Source organism: Rhincodon typus, chromosome 2 (assembly GCF_021869965.1).
Source record: "Rhincodon typus isolate 14 chromosome 2, sRhiTyp1.1, whole genome shotgun sequence".
NCBI lineage: Eukaryota > Metazoa > Chordata > Chondrichthyes > Orectolobiformes > Rhincodontidae > Rhincodon > Rhincodon typus.
In genome coordinates this window covers 109,904,374-109,915,062 of record NC_063333.1, presented here as the reverse complement: position 1 = coordinate 109,915,062, position 10,689 = coordinate 109,904,374, and the positions used below count along the sequence as shown (strand labels likewise).

General features: G+C 40.3%; 1 protein-coding gene across 1 annotated transcript in view; it reads right to left on the bottom strand.

The window, feature by feature from the left end:
• Nucleotides 1-449: 449 nt before the first annotated feature.
• The window catches only part of pak1ip1 (PAK1 interacting protein 1), a 58,632-nt gene continuing 48,392 nt past the window's right edge, over nucleotides 450-10,689 (bottom strand). The window contains exons 9-10 of the mRNA XM_020514902.2: nucleotides 5,620-5,746; nucleotides 450-1,633 (exon numbers count right to left, since the gene is read on the bottom strand). Coding sequence (XP_020370491.1) covers nucleotides 1,455-1,633; nucleotides 5,620-5,746 — 306 coding nt within the window. The 3' untranslated portion in view covers nucleotides 450-1,454. The remainder of the gene's footprint in view (nucleotides 1,634-5,619; nucleotides 5,747-10,689) is intronic.

Below are 10,689 nucleotides of genomic sequence, written 5' to 3'. Positions count from 1 at the left end.
GCGATTGGAGTAGTTAGGTAATTGTTTTTGAGATAACAAGGTGTAGAGCTGGATGAACACAGCAGGCCAAGCAGCATCAGAGGAGAAGAAAGGCTGACGTTTCGGACCTAGACCCTTCTTCAGATTTCTGAAGAAGGGTTTAAGCCTGAAATGTAGCCTTCCTGCTCCTCTGATGCTGCTTGGCCTGCTGTGTTCATCCAGCTCCACACCTTGTTATCTCAGATTCTCCAGCATCTGCAGTTCCTACTATCTCTGAGGTAATTGTTTTTGATTGGTGCAGACTCACTGGGCCAAAGGGCTTTTTCTCTATGCTGTAAATCTGACTCTGAGTTAGAACTTGTACACATTTCAATAGTAAGCAAAAGTTATCTTTATTGGACTGAACTTTAGATAACAATCTGAAATTTAACACACCAACTTCAATGAGGCACAGTAAACACACATTTTTGTTTAAGGCAAGAGCACTTAATTTTATTTCTGACCCAAACTCTGTATATTACAAAATGCTGAATAAGTGAGTTATTTGGCCTTAAGTGTTCAGCAACACATACAATTATCCACAAATTGCTGCTTTGCATTTTCTCCTTATACTAGTCTCCCACTCATTTTTAGTTACATTGCATCTACACCATTTCATGCCTAGTAATGAAGTCAAAAAGCAATTCTTTGTATTTTTTTTCTATCCCATTCAATTTATAATCTGAATAGATCAGTAAATAAAAATAAACTTGATAAATCATGACGATTAAAATCTCTCATACTTCAAATAAGAGCCCATTGCCAAGTATAATTTATAATTTTTTTTGCTTAATTTTTTCTTTCTCTACTCCACCTCCTTACTTCCAAAGTAACTATTTTTCATTTGTAAGCCTACACAATGAAAGTTAGCACAATGTTAATTCACAAAACATCATCATAGTTGATTTGATTTGATGTGGAAGACCACTTCTGATTCTTTTTCTCTCCAGTACACAGCAACTCTCTTAGCAAAAGGAAGGTGGCAATTAAGAACATAAAAAAGACAATTCTTCCACATCAAGAAAGGTTATCACAGATGTATGCACGCTTTGGTCTTCATACAAAAATGAATTTCAGAACTAAATCAGATCTTGCAACTTTACACTGCACTATTGTGAAAACTTTAAAGCAGAACTTCACCATGTGTAAATAATAAATTTAGTAATTTCATTTAGAATTTCTAATCGACAGTAATCTTCTAGGAGTCTAAGTCAGAAATCACATGACACCAGGTAATGGTTCAACATTCTAGGAGTCCAGATAGTTAATATTTTAACATCCTGGGTTTGTTCCATGAGATGAGAACCCTTATAAAGCATCCTGTTCAGATAATGTCAATATTTCACTGACATCCACAATCTCACTTTACAAATACAAAGCCATGAAATGTCATGTGATCATTCACAGATAACACCTGATTATATATTATAAATACACTACAGAGAATCGTTCATTTCAAGCTTTTTTTTCCTCCTCTCTTTTGTTTCAACAGCTATTTTCCTCTTGTACAGAATTTTTCCCTCTCTCTTTTGTGGGTGTTTGTGGTCACCACCCAAAGTAGCTTCTTCTATTTTACTCTCCTCCTGTTTAAAACATTTATTGCTGGATTCATCTCCTACAACAGAAATATAGGGAAGTAATTAGAAATGCTAGGTAAACAAACAAAGTCATGAAATGCCAAATATCCAGTGACAGTAATAGCCTAGTCACCATTGTTTGCAATGTTATCGTTTACACTAAAGTTTTGAAATTGTAAGTATAATTTTGGCGATTACAGTAAGCATAGATTAATATTCAGAATTCATATACTACAATATGATTTTTTCTTTTTCAATATTTTTCTTATACTTTGTTATCGTTGTGGTAGTCATAAATCTTGAAACAAATTCAACGAGGAATTATTTTCACCTGGAAATTATTTTTGTTAACAAAATTTGGCGGTTAAATGATGAATGCACAAAATGTACTACTCAAAGGTGGTAACAAGAATACACGAACACCATATAAGCTAGAGTAACAGTCAATTTTATGTAATTGTTAGCCCTGACCCTTGGCCAATAATCTTTAAATTTTCAGATATTTTGTGTATACATCAACCCTAGTTTGAGGGATTGTGAAACAATGGCCTGAATCTTACATTTTTTGGCTCAGAATGAGTTGTGAGAGTCTAAGAGGGATTGCTGCCACAACGTCCAGTGAGTTTTCTTACTGAATCTTATGAAATGTGCCTTGTTAACTACTCATCCGACTGCTATGGCTTTTGTCACATCCGACTCTGGTTCCATCTTACCATTTGCTGTTCCTGGAACAACTTGCCAGTCAGCAGGTGTCCCACCATTCACTGGCATCCTGAGTTCACACCGTCTTTAAAAATTATGCACTCAGACAAACCCCATCAGTCTGGAGTTGCTCTGCATGGTTCTTGACATTTGCCTTGGAAATCAGCAACTGCATTGTGGGAAGGGGCCTGCATCCTGCTGGACAGGATAGTGCAAAGACAGGACTTCCTCTCCCCAGGAATGGACGCCATGACACCAGACCGTGATCAGCAGTTGCTACTCAGGTTAAAGTAGTCTCATCTGTTTGGAGGGATGTACAGCACTGTACAAAAAGAGGTCAAAGTCCATTCTCCCTGTGTTTATGTGGGTGCCCTCCAGGTGCTCCAGTTTCCTCCCACAGTCCAAAGATGTGCAGGCTAGATGGATTGGCCATGCTAAATTGATGGTGGTGTTCAGGAATGTGTACATCAGGTGGGTAAAAGGGGGATGGGTTTGGGTGGGATGCTCTGAGGGTTGGTGTGGACTTGTTGGGCCAAAAGGACCTGTTTCTACACTGTAGGGATTCTATGATCTATGATCTCTGTTCCACCAGCTTAAATACCACCACCTTCTCTCCGATATATCACATTTGCTCCATCTCTGCAAGTGCACCCAACTTCTACCAAGGTGGAATTCTACCACTCTCATTCCTGCAACATCTTCCCTCCCTCACTCACCCACCCACCACAACCCATGACACCACTAACCCTACAGCACTTACCTAGTGACTCTCTCAGGACACACCATCACCTTTAATAAATGCAACATTTGCTGACCACTTTCATCTCATTTAATATGTCTTTCTCTTTCTCTTGTTCCAGGAGAAAAACAGCTCACTTTAGGGCAGCAAGAGTCAAGATGGGTCATACTCTGCCTAACATTTGGTTCCTCATCCCCATATGTTGTGAGCATCCTCACTGACCACTCAAGCTGTTGACCATTTCCGTGCCCCTGGACTGCTTTCGGAAGATGCCCTTGACTTACTGTGCTGGAACCCTGTGATTGAAATCCACTTGCCTTGATTTTACTGAAGCCTGGTTACAACCATGACAAGCTTCCTCTTCCTTTGCGCCTGCACTAAATAGCAAGGCAATTCAGAAGTAATATGAGCCTGGATCTCTGGCTGAGGGACAAAATGCTAAAAGGCAAGGCAAGGCAAAGCACCGCAAAGCAGGGGTACTGAGAACATCCAGGTAGACTTAGAGTGAATGAACACAATTACAGTGAGCGATCAGCCTGGTAATGCACCCTGGTCCAGTCATGACCTGGGTGTGTGTTCCTGAGTGCAATGTCCTTTTTTCAGTGTTACAATGATAGCTGCTGGTGCAGCCTGAAGTGCAGCACTGAAGTGTAGAAGCATCCTAGAACTGAACTGGAGATGTACCATAAGGGTTCTTAGAGGCTGGCTCACGTCAGATACCAGTGTCCGTGGACATGGCATGCATGTGGCTGGTGCCCATGGAGCATGCCTTGAGATGTTGGTGCCTTATGTCTAAGATGGAGGCCCTTTGACACAAGTGGCAAGTTGTACTCACTCAAGTAGTCACTCTGATTTACATGTCGTGGATAATGAACTAATGGGCAGGAAACAGACAGTGGGGATAAGGAGATTGTTTTCAGCTTGGCAACCCGTAATCAGCGGGGTTCCACAGGGATCAGTGCTGGACCGCAACAGTTTATGATATTTATTACAAACTTGAAGGAAGGAAACTAATGTACTCTAGCCAAGCTTGCACACACACAAAGGTAGGTGGAAAGGCAAGCTGCAAGAGTAATAAACAGTTTACAGAGAGACATTGTTAAGTAAAGTGAGTGGGCAACAAGTTGGCAAATGGAGTACAAGTGTGGGAAAATGTGAAGTTATTAATTTTGGAACAGAGTTCAAAAAAACAGTATTATTTAAAGGGAGAAAAACTGCAGAAAGCTGCAACATAAAAAGGACTTGGGGGTAGTTCTGTAAGAAAACAGAAAGTTGGCACACAGGTGCAGCAGATAATCAGGAAGGTTAATGGAAAGTTTACCTTTAATTCAATGGGTTGGAGTATCAGAATAAAGGAAGTCTTACTGTAACTGTATAAGGTGCCAGTGAGACCACATCTGGGATAATGAGAGTAGTTTTGGTCCCCTTATTTACGGAAAGATATTATTTCTGAGATAGTCAGAGAATGTTTACAAAGATGATCCCCAGTATGGAGGGATTGTCTTATCAGGAAAGGTTGAACAGGCTGGAACTCTGCTCATTGGAATTTAGAAGAATGTTAGGTAATTTCGTTGAAACAAGATTTTTAAGGAGCTTGACAGGGTAAATCATAGAATCGCTACAGTTTGGGAACAAGCCCTTCAGCCCAACAAGTCCACACTGACCCTCAGAGCATCCCACCCAGACCCACACCCCTTGAAATACTGAGCATGTTTCCCCTTGTGGGAGAGTCTAGGATCAGAGGGTATAGTCTTATATAAAGGGGTACCAATTTAACACTGAAATGAGGAAGAACTTCTTCTCTTGAGGGTTGCATGTTTTTGGAACTCCTCACCACAGACAGCTGTGGGGCAAAAGTATTTAAGGCTGAGATAGATTAATAGATTCTGGATCAGTAAGGGAATCAAGGGTTACAGGGAAAGTGCAGGAAAGTGGACGTGAGGAATGTCAGATAGGCATGATCCTATTGAATGGCAGAGCAGGGTCAAAGGGATGAATGGCCTACTCCTGTTCCCATTTCTTGTGGTTGAATTCTCTTGATATCTATCTTGTTCAGCATGCTTAATAAGCTGAATACTAATGAGGTGCATTGGGTCATTAACAAGGCATTCAACAAGCAACGATCCTCTTTAACTGGCATCTCGATTCTTCACAGTCAGAAATCCACTATACCACTTGTCAAAAATACCAAAGGTAGAATGAGATGTTCCTGATAGCGATTGGCCTCACCAGACTTCCTGGTCAATTTGAATTGAACTAATACATTGTGCTGCGAGCAAGCACAGCTTTTCCTAATTGCAAAAGTCATGTTTAAAGGGAAAAAAAATTAATATTCAATTTAAACTGCTCAATCTGTGTGCATGATGAACCTTTTCCGACAACACACGTGCATGGCTGTAAAGGAAAACGTAAACGGTACTGCGTGGTTAAACAAATCAGTTGTACACTCCGAGGAAGATTAGAGGGTACACTCCTGATAGATTACTTCAAAATAAAATCTATGACCCTGGACTCAGTTCACTAATGCTAAGCATAAATCCATACTGTTAATCAAAATTTAAATGCAGTGGACTCCCCACATACCTTCACAGTGTGTTACTTGCTCTTCAATCCCTTGTCCAATACTTTGAGGATTTGACAGCCACACAGCTAGACAGGTCAGGCGGGCAGAAGTATTTACTTCACTCAGCAATAGAGGACAACTCTGAATCTGAAATGCAGAGAAGGACATCAATTTCAGAGGTAGAAGAGAGGTCATTACATGAGTAATTCTTGCATGTTGACCCAGAACCAAGCATCAATTACTTCAGCTTTCTGTTTTCTCAAATTCAAGAATGGTGTGATAGCAAAAGTTGCACTTGAAATATTGACTTCTCTCAGATGATCAATTTTCAACCACTACCTTTTTTTGCTCTTAACCTCTGATTTTGTTCATTTTCCATTTTTACCTTTGAACGCTGCAGTCTTCTTTAGGGATATTCAATGTATCCTGGATTATGCATTCAAGGTTGAGGAACTCCCTCTGCTGATCGATGACAAGATAACAAATGCTCATCGCGAGAAGTAGGAAGAGTCAGGAAGTGCAGGAGTCTTGAGCGTGTGCTATTCTCGAATAGAAAGTCACGATTCAAGACAGCTGGGAGTAATGAAAGCTTGAAAGAGTGCAGTGCAAATCATGACATGAATGGGCACAACAAGGAAACAGCAAAGAAACACAGTTGTTACAGGAGATTCCATTGTTAGGGAAGAAACAGGGGTTTCAATAGTTTGGACTTCCAGATGTTGGTATGAAGACGTGCTACATTGAATATAATTTGACACTTCATCAGTTGAATTCACATTTCAGACTGTTATATTTTTAAAAAAGCAGTTTCAGCTGAAAAGGGACTTCTCACAGAAATAAAAGAAACACCAATCAACATTAAAATTCCTGCCAATTTACATCACTATACAAGTCACATGCCATTTCATGGACAGACAGACAGAGACAGACAATAACCTTTGGCATGGTGTAAACCTCAAAAAACAAATGCCGATTAAAAGTTTGCAACAAGAGATTGAAACTTCACCACTTAAAAATGACTGCAAAGACGCAAGTTAACCCAAGTCTGTTTTTGGCACCATACAATGGATTTTTGACTTCTCTCAAATTAATATTTATAATACCAAGCTTTGTATGTATTTGATTTGCCAAAGAAGGTACAAGCAGTATTGAGAAAAAGCTGCTCACCCTTCTCCCCTTCCAAACCAACAGCTAAGCTTTAAGTTTGTTGAGTCTTGATCTGTGTCTACATTGTTGGAAACCGAATGCTACAAGAACTGTCTTGGAATTTCTACACTTTGTTGAAGAATTCTCAAACCTGCCATGTATAGATGAACTATATTTCAGCTATGTAGTACAGGTAGAGTAATATTCAATATACTATGCACTTTAACCACACCCTGTGGTAGCAAGTTTTGTATTCTCATCAGTCTTTGGGTAAAATAATTTCTTCTGAATTCCCTATTAGATTTGCTGCCAACCTCCGCCCCACCAGCCCCCAAGCTGTTATTACCCTGTCTCTCCCGTCCCTCTCTTGGGACCCGAGCAGTGATTTAAAGTGGCACATCATGTACACGTGCTGGTGTCAGCAAACACAGCTGTTATAAAATAGGACCTTGAAGTTCACAATCTCTGGATTCTTTTTAGTGCCACGTCATCTAAGCCCCTGGCACTAAGGGAGTCCCAGTCAATGTTGCAGGAGTTAAAAAAGATCACCCGCTACAATAACTCTACCGTTTTTAGATCTTTCCCTGATCTATTTATAGGTCTGTTCCTCTATCTCACGCTAGCTATTGTAAGGCCTATAGTATAACCCCATCAGCGTGATTTGTACTTTCTTATTCTTCAGTTCCAAACATTGCATCCACATTAGTCGAAAACAACCACGTAATTATTCTAATCTCATTTTGTGCAAGGTTTTTGCTATGCTGAAGCAGTTCTGCAGCAATTCAGGCATTCATTCAAAGAGGACAGCTGGGAGCAATACCTTAGCAGCGGGTTCCATGAGGGTGCTTAGCATTACATAGAAAATACTGCACAGAAGCAGGTTATTTAGTCTAATCCTTCCACGATGACATTTGTTCCACTAAGCCTCTTTGCTTCTTTCCTCATCTAAATACTTCTTAAATTTGGAGGGCTTCTGTTTCTACCACCCTAAAACAGCGAGTGAATTCCAGATTCCCACTCAAGTCCCTATTTCCCCACATCCTTTACTAGCTTCCCCTTAAAATTGTTATGAAGCAGAAGTCAAGCCCCCCAACCCCTCCACCAAAACTAAAACCTAGGCACCCAGAGAGGCTCACCTTACCTCATTATCTGTTAAAAGAAATGTGAAGTGGTACAACCTGCTTCACACATCCCAATCTGTTTAAAAGGAGTGGTTAAGTAAAATGAAATCCTTTCACTCTATATCCACTTATATAAACTAAACTAATAATAAGTTGAAAATTAATCTCAAAATTACGAGCAGGATATGTCTTTTGGAATGCTCCATGCTCTCTGTCAATCTTTAGTCAGGAATGCCTCTCTCCATCGGATTCTTGACACGAGATTAGCTGAGTGTACTGCTATGTATTTAGTTAGATGATGGTTTTCTGAGAGCTTACAGAATTCTGTGACAGCCAGTGATTTTGTCTTTAGCTGATGGTTTGTTAACTGTATTAGATGGCAGTCGCTCTCACACTGATTTTCAAATGCCCTTGATGACCTATTAATTTCTTACAATAGGAATGGTCCTAGGTTGTCAAAACCATCAGATTTTAAATTTAATTTTTAAAAAATTTCTAAGTACCTGTATTAAATCACCAGGTGGCACGGTGGCTCAGTGGTTAACACTGCTGCCTCACAACACCAGGCACTTGGGTTTCCTCCCACAGTCCAAAGATGTGCAGGCCAGGTGGAATGGCCAAGCTAAATTGCCCATAGTGTTCAGGGATGTATAGATTAGGTGGGTTTGAGGAATGGGTATGGGTGTGATGCTCTGAGGGTCGATGTGGATTTGTTGGGCCGAAGGGCCTGTTTCCACACTGTTGGGATTCTATGGAAATTAATTGGCTGATTTCCAACCTGGTTGCCTTAATAACAAAACAAACTGCTGCCTGGGTTGCTAATCACACAGCCTTTACCAATCACAGGACAGTCCTTCTCGTAGCCTCAGCTATTTGGTTAGAGTTGAGCAAAAAGGATATGACCATACAACCGAGAGAACCTGCAGACCTCCAAACAGTCAGAGTTGAAGAAGCAAATTGGGATGGAAATCACAAGACTTGTGTGCAGTGACAATATTGGGGAACTTCAATTTTCTCAACATCAATTCAGATACGTTAAAGAGGGATTTCTTAAATGTATTCAGAAGAAGTTCCCTGACCGGTATGCTTTCAGTTCAACATAGAAGGAGATACCAGGGGATTGGTGAAAGGAAGGAATTGAGTCATGATCACCATATCATGTTTACGTTTGTAATGGAAAAGAGCAAAGGAATTGTTTAAAGTAAGACTTCTCCATTGGAAGAAAGCTAATTTCAATGCAATGAGGGGGAGATCTAGCCAAAGTAAAATAAAGCCAAACATTTGACAATGAAAATATGTCATCTTGAAGAGATATTTTATATGCAGGCTAGGTACATTCCAACAAGGGCAAGAGGCAAGTGAACCAAAGCCAGAAGTCGTTGGGTGACAAAAAAGAGATAGAAAACAAAAATGCTTCCCCCAAAAAAAGCTGTATAATGCCTCAAGCAAGAACAAGGATAATAAGAGATGGGATGGGGCCCATTAATATCAAATATGACAACAAAGGAACAGGGAAAAACTAGAATATTTCTATTAGCTAGTTGGTAGGTTTGTTCATAAAGAGGAAGCTGATAAGATGTCACTAGAAGCAGAGGTGGTTGACCTAATGAATGGGCTGCAACTTGATAGGAAGGACATGGGAAGATGATGAATTAGTGGTATTGTCCCTGGTATAGTAATCCAGAAGTTGAATTCCACAAGGGAAGGTGGTGAATTTGAATTAGAGAAAAAAAAACCTGGAATTAAAAGTCTAAATGATCGCCATTAAACAACTGTTGATTGTCATAAAAACCATCTTATTAATTAATGCTCTTTAAGTAAGGAAATCTGTCAACTTTAACAGATCTGGTTGACAATGAGAGTCCATCCACAAAGCAAAACAATGCGGTTAAATCGGAGATGGATTGCCAAGCCACTCAGTTGTGTCAAACTGCTGTAAGTTGTCAAAAGAGGAATGAAACTGGAAAGACCATGTGCCATCGGCTTAGTCACCAGAGATGACAATGGAAAAGCTCACCAGACCTGCTGAGCTTTTCCAGCAACTTATTTTTGTTCCTGATTTACAGCATCTACAGTTCTTTTGGTTTTTATGACAATGAAAAACTCAGCTCCATCAACCTGGCAAAAATTATTAACATCTGGGGGCCAGGGTCAAAATTGGAGAGCTTTTTCACAGACTAGTTAAGCCACAGTCCGGCATTTTCGTACTCAGAATTGTACTGTACAGACAATGACCAAGGCAACAGCAAAATCATTCCTTAGTCTGTCCTGTCCTACTGGAAGGGCAGTAAAGGTGGTGGCAGAGCTGTACACAGCCAGGAGGGTGTCCACAAGATTGACTCTGGGCTCCTTAAATCTCAAGGTATCAGGTCAAATAATCGTTAATCCTAATAGTTATCCTACTGATAACCATGCAGTGCTGCTCCCTGGTTGATGTAATGATGCATCAATACTACTTAAATGTTGAACACCATTTGAGGAAATGTTAAAGGGTGGCAAAGGTTGAAGAATGTACTGTGCATGGGAACTTCAATGTCCATCATTAAGAGGGCTTGACAGCAGCCCTAATGATGGAACTTGTAGGTGATGTTGCTATACTTTGTCTGCAGTGGGTGGTGAATGCACCATAAGAGGAAAAAGATACTTGACCTCATTCTCACCAACCTGCCTGCCACAGATGCATTTATTCACGACAGTATCAATTAGTAATGACCGCCACACACAGTCCTCGTGGAGTCCCCTCTTCACACCAATGATACTCTCCACCTACCACAGTGCTAAATGGGATTGATGTCAAAAAGATCTCACAAATCATGACTGGGC